The 11,805-nt window shown below is 45.2% G+C and overlaps 1 protein-coding gene across 1 annotated transcript; it reads right to left on the bottom strand.

The window, feature by feature from the left end:
• Positions 1-2,146: 2,146 nt before the first annotated feature.
• On the bottom strand, positions 2,147-10,134 carry Mrps21 (mitochondrial ribosomal protein S21). Its single transcript, XM_028789744.1, has 3 exons — positions 10,090-10,134; positions 9,161-9,282; positions 2,147-2,433 (listed from the first exon to the last, which is right to left on the bottom strand). The coding sequence occupies exons 2-3, from the start codon at positions 9,241-9,243 to the stop codon at positions 2,253-2,255; spliced, it is 264 nt and encodes an 87-aa protein (XP_028645577.1). The 5' UTR covers positions 9,244-9,282; positions 10,090-10,134; the 3' UTR covers positions 2,147-2,252.
• Between the last annotated feature and the right edge of the window lie 1,671 nt (positions 10,135-11,805).

Raw genomic sequence — 11,805 nt, 5'->3', positions numbered from 1 at the left:
ATTACATAAATAAATGTAACTTGTAAAAGTTAGTTTTGGGCTGGTAGTGGTGGTGTATGTCTTCAATTCCAGCATTTAGAGACAGAGGCAGGCAAATCTCTGAATTTGAGGCTAGCCTGGTCTACAGAGTGAGTTCCAGGACAGCCAGGGCCAAACAGAGAAATCCTGTCTTGAAACAACAAAATAAAAACTCTTAGAAGAAAACAGGGTTTGTCTTCATGACACTGGATTTGGCCATGGATTCTCAGATGTGACACTAAAAACAAGGCCAACGAAGCAAAGTGGACATGGAAAACCTGCCATTTGGCTGGGCGTGGTAGCAGATGACAGTAATCCTAGTCCTTGGGAGGCTGAGACAGGATGGCCAGTTGCAAGCCAGCCAAAGTCCTGTCACAGCAAACATCAAAGAAACCTATCAACAGGATAAAAAGACGACCTAGAGTGGGAAGCAGCATCTACATGTCAGGTACCTAAGGAAAGACTTTGCCAACTCGGCAGCAATAAGGATCCCAACCTAAGGACTTGAATGTTTCTTCAAAGGAGGAAGCGTAAATAAACTCACAAGAGGGCTCAAAGGCATTAGCCATTAGAAAAGGGACAAGCCTATAACCTCGACTGGAGAGGATAAGGCAGGTAGACTGCAGGTTCGAGGCCAGCTTGAGCTAAGTCCCTAAATCAAAAATGAATAAAAACAGAAAGTGAAGGCTAGAAATCAGTGTGTTACACCACAAGGGGGCGGTGTTTATCCACCAGCCCTAAGTTCTGTCCCTTCACTCCATGCTGAGAGGATAGGATAGTATCCTGAGATGGGTGGCTAGTCTTCCTGCCTCTTCTCTGCCAGTCTTCTGCAGATTCTGGTGCCAACTCCCCAAATACTGGAGGTGCTGCTGCACAGAGACCAAGAAAGGAGGAAGCAGCAAAGAAAGAACAGCAGGCTTCCCCACTGGGGCCACAGCGCTTGCTGTGGTAAGGTGCCGACACTGGGCATCTCCAACTAGAAGCTGAGTACATACAGGACAAAGGTTCAGCTCAAGCTGAATCTTGAGATTCTTTTGGAGCCTAGTTTAGTAGTTAGGTATTTTAGGAGAATGTATTAAAAACACATACACACTTTAATCAAAGGGTGGAGAAGGGCAGTTCGGTAAAGAATAACATCTGCATTTCTAATGAGAGTTGCTCTGGAACTCATAAAACTTGGGTAAAAAATACAGGTTTTGTTTGTTTGTTTGTTTGTTTGTTTGTAACAGTTGGAAACTTTCCTTGCCTCATCTGAACTCAGAAAAGGGGCTTTTAAAATTCTAAAAACACAGCAGTTTAGCTGGGCATGGTGGTACACACCTTTAATCCCAGCACTTAGGAAACAGAGGCAGGTGGCTCTCTGTGAGTTCAAGGCTAGTCTGGTCTAGAGTGAGACTCTGTCTCAAAAACAAGAAAAACCCACCCAAAACATTAGTAATAAAACATAGCAATTTAACCAAGTGTCTAGCTCAGCAGTAGTCAGTCATTCCCTTAATTCAGTGAGTGTTTGCCTAGCATGCATATCTGTGCATCACGGGTATATATGGTGCCTATGGGGGTCAGAAAAAGAATTCCCTTGGGGTTTGAGTCACAGACAGTTGTTAGCCACAGGGTATATGTGTACTATATGCATGAAGTGCCCAAAGAGGCCAGAAGCTGGAGACAGACCACCTGTACTAGAGTTTCAGACTTCATGAGTCACCCAGTAGGTGTTGGAACCCAACCAAAGTCCTCTGCAAAAGAGCAGCCAGCACTCTTAACTGCTGGAGTCATCTCTCCAGTCCTAATTCATTCTCATTCTCTCTCTCTCTTTTTCTCTTTCTTTCTAGCACCATGGTTTCTAGAACTTTTCCAAATCTTTATAAACAGAAACTGTATCATTACATGTATCTTCTGATTGGCACCTCTCCTAGGCTGGCAACAAATATTACTGTTCTTATTCTATTTTTTTTTCATTCTTTTTTTGCCTTTTAATCAAAGAAAGGGTCTGCTGTGGACCAATAAGGTAGCTTCTATACGTCCAAGCCTTCTTGTTCACCTGTGATTGAGTTTTGTTTTGTTTTGTTTTTCGAGACAGGGTTTCTCTGTGTAGTCCTGGCTGTCCTGGAACTCACTCTGTAGACCAGGCTGGCCTCGAAATGTGATTGAGTTTATTGTAGAGAAAAGTAACAGAAATTGGTTGGATAAAGAAAAGAGTTGGTCATAGAACTAATGTGGGCTTCTATCCCCAAGCCTTAGCAGCCCAGCCACGGGTCTGCACGGTTCTTTCGCATCAGGAAGTTAATCTTTCGAGCCATCTCCATGTTGTAGATCCTCCGGCATGTTTCATAGCTCTCCCGCTGGCGGCGGCGGCAAGGCTTCTCATAGTACCGTCGTCGCTTTATGACTTCAGTGAGCCCATCAGTGGTGAGGATTCTGTATAAAGGCAGGTAATAAAGTCAGATGCTGTGGTCAACGCTGTTCCTTACCAGTTTCACAGCCCATAGGAAGCCAAGAGGCAAAAATAACTTGGGTTTGAAAGTTACGGTGGGAAGAGGTAACAGCAAAGCTTTCTAGAGGCTCCAGTAAGACCCCAAGAGGTAAAATTAAAAAGCAGCCGTAGTTCTCACTCCTGGGGAGCTTACAGTCAGAGTTAGACTCTCACTTTTGACGCTCAGGACGCCTGAGGTGTATGACAGCTTCAGAGGGAAAGAGGCTCCCTACGAAGCGCTTTTCAGTCAAGGGAAAGCACACGTGAAGCTTGGTGTGCGGTGCTGCATGCCTTTGATCCCAGGACTCAGGAAGCAGAAGCAGGCGGATCCCACAAAACCAAGCGACAACCACAACTGAGGAAAACCATTTGTAATTAAAACAGAACAAAACTCAGTGGAGTGATTCCTCAGTTGATTCTTAGTGAAAAATGTCGCTCCTTCCTCTTTGTACTTGAGAACTGGTGTGGTGGTGTACACCGCTGTCAGCCCAGGGCTGGGGAGGCTGCTGTGAGAGGGGGTGATTTCAGATCTGCCCTAGTAATTTAGATCCTGCTTTTAAAAACAAAAACAAAAAAAAATACCTAAATAAAAGAAATATAACTTAGTGGTAAAGTACATGCCTCACAAGTATGAAACCTTAGAGAAAAAAAAATCCATACAACTGGTGTCTGAGCAATTGCCAAGCTCCCTAAACACGGGCCCTCCCTAGTGGGGACACAAAGAACACTGCAGCAGCCTCACTCACTCACCATCCCCATGTCCCGCATGCTCCAATCACATGACTGTGTGTCCTGAGTGTGTAGGTGCTTACTGAGGTTAGGGATCTGCCTGAGGTGTTATTCCTCAGGCCCATCCTCCTTACTCTGTAAGGATCTCATTGGCCTGAAGAGCACCCAATGATTGGGCCAGGCTAGACAAACTTTCTTAGACATGGGAAGAGCTGGGTGGAGCTTCTCATCTAGGGGGAAAAAACACATGCCAAGAAGATGGGGTATCATCTTAATACCTAACCATTTCTTTTTTCTTTAGTGCTGGAGATGAAACCAAGAGCATTGATAAACAAGACAGAGCACGTCTTTAATCCCAGCACTTGGGAGGCAAAGACAGGTAGATCTCTTGAGTTTGAGGCCAGATTGATTTACACAGTGAGTTCCAGGATAGCCAGGACTACACAGTGAGACCCTGTGTCAAACAACTGAACAAAAATGAAAAATAAATAAATAAATAAATAAATAAATAAAAGCACAGATTAGTCTGCGAAGATGGTTGAGTTGACACGGAATCTGAGTTCCAGTCTCAGAATCCACGTAAAAAGGCCCCCACTTGTAATCCCAGCATCGGGGAGGCAGAGCTAGCCAGCCAGCCTAGCTTACTGAGACAGACCTGGTATCAAATAAGCACTAAAAAAAAGGTAGATGGTGCCTGAGGAAGGTCACCTTATGTGTCCACTGGCATCCAACACACACGTGCCCGAATACTCACATGAAAACACACACACACACACAAACACGGGGCTGGGGATGTAACTCGGTTGTTACCTGGTTTGACCCCCAGAGTCCCTTAACCCAGTAGTGGTGTACACCTGTAGTGCCAGCAAGTGGGAAGAGTCATACATGGCCAGCCTAGGATACATGGGACCCTGTTTCAAAAAAACCCTAAAAACCAACCAAATAAACCAACCCAAAAGAACTCAAGAAGTAATAGCTAAAGGGCTGGGGATGTAGCTGAGGGGTTAAGTGCTTGCCTGAGTTATATTCAAGCCCCTGCCTGAGTCTACTTCCCAGTGCAGGGGTGGGGGTGGGGTAACTGCAGATGGAGATCAATGGCGGCACTCGGGGAAGGTGTCACTAGTGTCACCTCGGTCTGCAAAGGTAGTTCAAGGACTAGCAGATGAGAGCTTAGTGTAAACAGATCAGCCTGGAGTTCTGGTGCCTGGCAACCTTACATGAAGGAGAAACCAGCTGCCAGTTTTAGTAAAATTCAACTGATTATGTAAAAGGAGCCGAGCTGCTTACGAGGGGAACCTGGGGGTGGCAGACTCACATGTCTGCGTCAGCCACTGTGTACGCAGAAGGACTCAATGAACCCAGAAGCTAGCCCATCAGGAGTAAAAGGGGTCAACTGGGCATGCTTCCAGTGTTCTTGTCTTTCCTAGTTTGGGGGCCAGCCAATCACACAAGGCTTCTAGCAACCCCCACTCTCCACATCCTCACTTCAGGGCTCCAGTGAAGGCCCCTGGTTATATAACAGGCATTTGTGGCAGTCTCCCAGGGTAGACACATAGGCCTTTTCCTTTGTAAGGCTTCCCCTGTGCTCCAAACTCCATAAAGGTTTAACCACACTCCCCTCTCACTCGAAACAGCTAATGTAATCAGATCACAGAACAGAGAGGCTTATTTTTTAAACTACAACCATCCGAAAGCTAAGAAAGAGAAGACTGGGGTGAGACAGGTATGTGGAAAAGGTGACCCAAGGGGAAGATGTTAGAGAACAGCAAGGAAAGGCCGTGTAAGAGAAGCTAAGTCAGGAAGGGCTGCATTGGACAAGGAGGATGAGGCGCTGCACGGGCTCTGCCCCCTTACACAAGCCTACAAGCTCCTCTCTAGAAAAGCACCCTGAGAGCAACCGATTGGTCACGTCCCTCCTCCAACCAGGCGAAAGTACAACGTATAACACATTTCCAAGATTTTAAAAAAGGAATAGAAATGCAGCTTTCTTCTTCTTTGCAAATTATATTTTTATGCTAAAAATGTAGCTTTTTGTTTGTTTTTGAGACAGGGTCTTAAATATCTCAGGCTGGCCTCTTACTTAATATGTAGTCAAGGATAACCTTGAATTCCTGATTCTCCTGCCTCAGCTTTCTTGTGCTGGCTGGAATTACAAACATGTGCCACCCTAACCAGTCTACTATTTTTAAAATGCAGCTTTCTGAAGTGACTTTAAACTGCCAATACATTCCATTTGCTGTTTTCCAAGCCATGGTTTCAAGTTCATAAGGAAGCCCCATGGAGCTTGGGTTCAGAGTCCAGGAGCCTGGATTTCTTCAGTTATTCTTATAAACATCTCTTCTGCTCAACTGAAGTCTTCCTTGTTCCAAGGATTCTTTCTCTCTAGTAGTCTTACATACTCCAGGCTGGCCTCAACTTGCTATGTAATCAAGGATAACTTGATCTTCCTGTTTCTAATTCTGAGTGCCAGAGTTGTAGGCAAAAGGCACCATCCATCACTTTCTAAGGTGCTGCTGGCCTTTCCACCAAGTAAGCTGTATCTTCAGATCAAATCTTCTTTTTTTAGGTAATATAAATTGGGTCCTCTTCTCAAAAAAAGAAATTTGGTGTTTTAAATAACCAAGAAAAAAGTACTCTGTGTCCTCATTTTTTGAGACAAGGTCTGTACAGTTCAAGCTTGAGAGCCTCCTGCCTCAGCCTCTACAGGACTGGGCTGCAAGTCACCACCCCCAGCTGCTTTGTACTTACTTATTTTTTAAAGAAAATAAAATTTTTTTATGCCGGGAATTTAGCTTATAATCGGTTGGTAGAGTGCTTCCCTGGCGAGGCCTGGGTTCTAGCCCCAGAGCTGTAGAGAATGGGGTGTGTGTGTGTGTGTGTGTGTGTGTGTGTGTGTGTGTGTGTGCGCATAGGCCTGTAACCCTGACTCAGGAGATGGGGGGAAGTGCATTAGGAGCTTAAGGTTATTCTTAGCTATATGGTAAACTTGAGGCCAGACTGGGCTACATAAGATTCTGTCACAAAAAAAAAAAAAAATTTAAAAAAAAAATAAATAAAAATAAAAAAGAAAAATTCCTTGGAACAAGATCTGAAATAATACCAGGTCAGGTGGTAGAAAGTATCCTCACAGTATCTACTTTTTAGATTTTAATTTTTTTATGTATATATGTGTTTGCCTGCATGTATGTCTGTGTACACAGTATGTGCCTGGTCCTGTGGAGGCCAGGAGTTGGTGTCAGATGCCCTGAAGTGGAGTGGGCGCTGAGCATTGAACCTTGGTCCTCTAGAGAGCAGCCTCAAATTTGCAATATAGTCAAGGACAACTTTGAGCTTCAGACCCTCCCACTGGCACCTCCTAACTGCTGGAACTGTAAGGGTGTTCACACACAGTTTATAGAGTACTAGGGAAGACACCCAAAGCCTCAGACAAGCCAACCAAGCACTGCCATCTGAGCTACAACCCCAGCCCAAGAGGACGGTCTAGCTCCAGGGGATTCTATACCCTCCTCAGGGATACCCAAATACCCATGGTACACACAGACAGTCACAAAAATAAAAATATTTTGTTTGGCCAGGCAGTGGTGGCGAACGCCTTTAATCCCAGCACTTGGGAGGCAGAGGCAGGTGGATTTCTGAGTTCGAGGCCAGCCTGGTCTACAGAGTGAGTTCCAGGACAGCCAGGACTACACAGAGAAACCCTGTCTCGAAAAACCGAAAAACCAAAAAAAAAAAAAAAAAAAAAAAATTGTTTGTTTTTTGGTTTTTGAGACATAGCCCTGATTAACCTAGATCTCACTATCTAGACCAAGCGGACTGTGAATTCACAGAGATCAAGTTCTAGGATTAAAGAACAATAAAATAAATCTTTAAAATCAAGACCAAGCAGTGTTGGTATAGTGGTGAGCACAACTGCTCGACCTAGGTTCGATTCCCAGCCAAGGCAATGTGCCCACATTTTGCAAAGGTCCTGGACCACGTTGGCCATGAAAGGGGTCCTGTCTGGCCCCTCTGGGTTTGTCCTGAGACTACACCAGAGAGCAAGGTGATAGACATGAGATGGCTTGGCGGTTAAGAACACACTGGCTGTTCTTCCAGAGGTCCTGAGTTCAATTCCCAGTAACCAGACTGTGGCTCATGACCATCTGTAAGGGCATCTGATGCCCTCTCCTGGCATGCAAGTATAAATGCAACAAAGCACTCATTAAATAAATAAGTAAATAAATGAATCTCCTAGTAACGATTAAATAAGACTGTGACCCAGCTTCAAAGAATAGATGACCACCTCATTCAGAGAGGGCATGAGAAATATTTTATTTCGTATGCTTTGCTTTTTAGTCCTGAAAGTAAAAACAAGTAATGCATTCCATTACACATGGAAAAATGGACAAAGGAAGTGAGTGCTGTTGGCCTGAGCTGCAGAGAACCACCATCACAGAAGAGAACTCTCTCCCGTACCTGTAGCAAAGCAAGCTTCATGTGAAAATAAAGCTTAGTATGTCTTTCACCCTCAGGCCAAGGAAATAAGAGGGAAAAAAGAGAGAAAAGCTAAAAAGAGGAGCCTAGTGGTACACATCTCAGCACTCAGGGGGCAAAGTGGGCAGGTCTCTGTAAGCTCTAGGCCAACCTGGTCTGCACAGCAGTTCCAGACCAGCCAGGGCTACACAGTGAGACCCCTCTCAAACAAACAATCAAACAAACAGCAAAACAAAACAAAGCAAGAGCTGGAAAGATGGCTCACTGGCTACAAGTGCACTTTTCTTCCAGAACCTACGTCAGTGGCTCACAACGTCCAGAACTCCAGCTCCCAGGGGGCCAATGCTTCCAGCCCCTGGCACCTGCACTCATGTGCATGTACACACATGCATACACATCATTAAAAATGAAATAAAAATGTTAATGAGGCGTGCCAGACTAGGGAAGCCTAAAAGAACTAGAATAGTACAGTATCAACAGGACTAGTTTCTATCCCATAGTCTAGTGTTCAGACGCCTCTCCACGGAGCCCCTCCTCTCCCCGGAGCCCCTCCTCTCTCTCCAGCTATGTCATTTTTTTAAAAGTGTAGGTATATGTTTGTTTATGTCACATGTGTGAGTACCTGCAGAGGGCAGGTAGAAGAGTGTATTGGATCCCTGACGTCAGTTGTTGGTATTGGGAACCAAACCTTGGTCCTTTGAAAGAACAGCAAGCACTCCTTACCACTGAGCCATCTCTCCAGCCCCTAGCTATCTATCTCTGCTTATGCAATAGCTCTCTCTGGAACCTGAAATGCCTTCTCATCCATGACTTATTTCTTCAGGAGCCCAATTAGAATTCATCTTTTCTAGCCAGGCACATGAACAATAATGAACATACAATCAACCTCAGCTTTTGGGAGACGGAGGCAGGAGGATCAGGAGTCAAGGTTATCCTTGGCTACACTGTCCATTCTAGGCCATCCTGAACTATATGAGATGAACACCATCACAAAGGAATTAATCTTCTCTTGTAGCCTTCCACAGAAGCTGGCTCCGCTGTTTCTCATGCACTACGTCTCTGCTTCTTGTTTCTCATTTCCCATCCAGCTTTTTTTTGACATGGGGAGGGGTCCTCTGAGACTGAGTCTAGTCAACATTGTCTACATTATTCTCAAATTCTTCCTGCCTCCACCTTCCAGGTGCTGTCTATACACAGGCAGACAATACACAGGCAGACACAGCCTTACAGGCTCTTTCCAAAACCTTAGCTAGAACTCAGGTCCATCATCAGGGGATGATGGCTGCTTGCCGGATAAGCGCCATCGAGTAGAAACTGGAAAACTTCATTTTAGGGTAATTGAGGGGATGAGAACTGTCTGCACACTGAGCTGTCACAGTGTGAGGATCGTTTATGAGGTGGGGTAGGCTAGGTGGAGGATAGCCTTACACTTCCCACGGCTGGTCTAGGCAAGACTCTGACTCAGTTTACCTGTTCAGGGTCCTGTAGGCACCTTCCACGTTCCCCTCCTGAACCATCACAGTCCTGGCAATGAACTTCAGATGTTTAGCCATGGCCTTGTATTTAAATTTTCATTCTTCAGGACCTATAGACTGGACAAGGAGCAGGGAAACCAGAGACTCAGTATAAGAGAACAAAGCTCGAGTCACATGTTACCATAGTTAGTTTTATTCAATCTAGAAATAGAACCAGCTCAGGAACCACCGGACCAGGCAGGAGGAATTCTTGATGGCTTAGTAGTTAAGTAATTAAGAGGATCCAAGTTCGATTCCCAGTACCCACAGGGTGGCTCACAACACATCCAGCCCCAGGGAATCCAACACCCTCTTCTGGCCTCTGTGATGCACAGACAGACAGACATGCAAGCAAAACACTCATACATATAAAAAATAAATAACTTTTCGCTTTTTAAAGGAAAAAGTACAAGTGAATTGTTACCAACATTCCTTTCACTGCCGGTGATATGGCTTAGCAAGTAAAGGCACTTGCCACCAAGCCTGACGACCTGAGTTCGAGCCCTGGATCCATGTGGTGGAAAGTGGACAGACTCCTGCAAGCTGTCTGACTGTTGCCCTCCCCCTCAACTTCACCGAGCCAAACCAAAAAAAATAAACGAAAAGATAAATGCCGGGTGGTGATGACGCACACCTTTAATCCCAGCACTTGGGAGGCAGAGGCAGGCAGATCTCTTGAGTTCGAGGCCAGCCTGGTCTACTGGTCTAGGGAGCGAGTTCCAGGGCTAAATACAGGGCTACATAGAAACACTCTCGAAAAACCAAACCAAAGTTGAAAATAACTCTTCGTTCGTCTCTAGGCACCAGGCTGCCCCGCGAAATCCTGCCCTCCCAGCATACACTCTTTGTAGCTCAGTGACCCCTCACATCCCCCGAGCTCCCAACCTGGGGCCTCCGAATTCGGACTCCGCTATCCTCCGGACCGGAAGCGGAAACTACGGAATCCGTGGCGGGAGGAAGCTGCGCGCAAGGGCTCAGACCGCTGCAGAGCACCGCTTACAATCTGACCTTGTAAAGTTCCATTCTGAGCGCAGGCGCTGGACTCTTCCTTCGCCTGACAGTCAAAGAAACGGCGTCCTAGCCTTCCTATGGAGGAGTCGCGGTCGTTGGGTCTGCGAGAAGGTCAGCCCGATCCGTGGTTCTAATCTTGTTAAACTTTTTACTAGGTCTGAGCGATTTCGTTTTCTGGATGGGAAATGGGAAGCGTCCTGAGAATATTATCTATTCAAAAAGGACAGATGTGCTCACCGGGCGAAAAACAGCTCCACTCCCTTCATTTGTCTAAAAGTTAAGAAAAGAAATTACGTACTGTGAGTTTCCCATTGCATCAGATACCTGAGACACTAAATAAAGTAGAATCACTAAAGAAACAAATGGGAGACGCCTGCAGAATTTTAAATCAAAGTATTGTTGTTGTTTTTTTAAATTTCAACTTTGCCATTTGTTGCCTAGTAAGATCTAGTAGAAATATCAAGGTTTTTTTTCTTCCACATTGTCTTGACAACTTTATGTGTTATAGCCACATAACCATGTGTCGTTATTTACTTGGGTTTAGAAGTAATGAATACAGAAAAAACATACCCACAACACACAGACACACCCCCATCTGTTATTTCTTTAAAAGATTTGTTTTTATTTTATGTGTATGTACGTGTGCCTGCATGTATGTATGTGCACTGTGTGCGTGCAGGAGCTCAAGACGGATTGGAGAGGTGTTGGGTCCCTAGAACTGGAGTTAATAGGTGGTTCTGAGCGGCCATGTGGGTACTGGGAACTGAACCCAGCTCCTCTGCAAGAGCAATTAATTTTCTTAACCACTGGGCCATCTAGCCAGATCATTATCAGTTAATAGGTACTCACACAAAGCTTAAGCCTGACTAGTCATAGTAAGCCAAATCCAACGTACCAAAGAACCTCTGTAAGAGCAACAAGTGCTCTTAGCTGCTGAGCCAACTCTTGTCCCCTTGTTATAATTTTCTTTTTTACTGGACTGAAAAAAAAAGTTTTTATAAATGTACATGGGGTTGTTGTCTGCATGTATGTCTGATGCCGAGAAAGGCCAGAAGAGGGCATCGGAGCCACTGGATCTAGATTTACAGATGTTGTAAGCCATCATATGGGTGCTGGGAACCTAACCTGGGTCCTGGGTAAGAGCTGTTAGTACTATTAACCTTTGAGCCTTCTGCCCAACTTCTGTGGCCCCAAATTTTAAGCTTAGTTATCTAGAAAAATGTTGGTATCACATGTCACCAACAGAAGAGGAGAGTAATTCTGTCTGTGTGCGTATGCGCACACAGGAATTCGCACAAAAGCTCATGTGTATGTGTCATAGCACATATATGGAGGTTAGAGGACAACTTGCCAGTATTGTTTCCCTCCTTCTACCAGGTGGGTCCCATGGTCTGAACTCAGGTCATCAGGGTTAGTGGTGGCAGAGGCCTGTACCCACTGAGCTATCTCACCAGGTCTTTTACTTGAAAGACGTGTGTGTGTGTGTGTGTGTGTGTGTGTGTTCTTGCATGCCCATGTGTGAATGTATGTGCAGATATATGTACAAGTGCATGTTCCTGTGCATGCCCAGAAGAGAGCATCAAATTTCTC

Source organism: Grammomys surdaster, unplaced genomic scaffold (assembly GCF_004785775.1).
Source record: "Grammomys surdaster isolate TR1022 unplaced genomic scaffold, NIH_TR_1.0 125849, whole genome shotgun sequence".
In the NCBI taxonomy this organism is placed as follows: domain Eukaryota; kingdom Metazoa; phylum Chordata; class Mammalia; order Rodentia; family Muridae; genus Grammomys; species Grammomys surdaster.
This window is presented reverse-complemented; position numbering and strand designations above follow the sequence as displayed.

Bases quoted from the DNA above. Each gene is read 5' to 3' on its own strand.
- Mrps21 (XM_028789744.1), bottom strand. From the start codon at position 9,243: ATGGCTAAACATCTGAAGTTCATTGCCAGGACTGTGATGGTTCAGGAG. The intron at 2,434-9,160 runs GTAAACTGAGTC...GCCTTTATACAG, and splicing joins GCCTACAGGACCCTGAACAG to AATCCTCACCACTGATGGGC.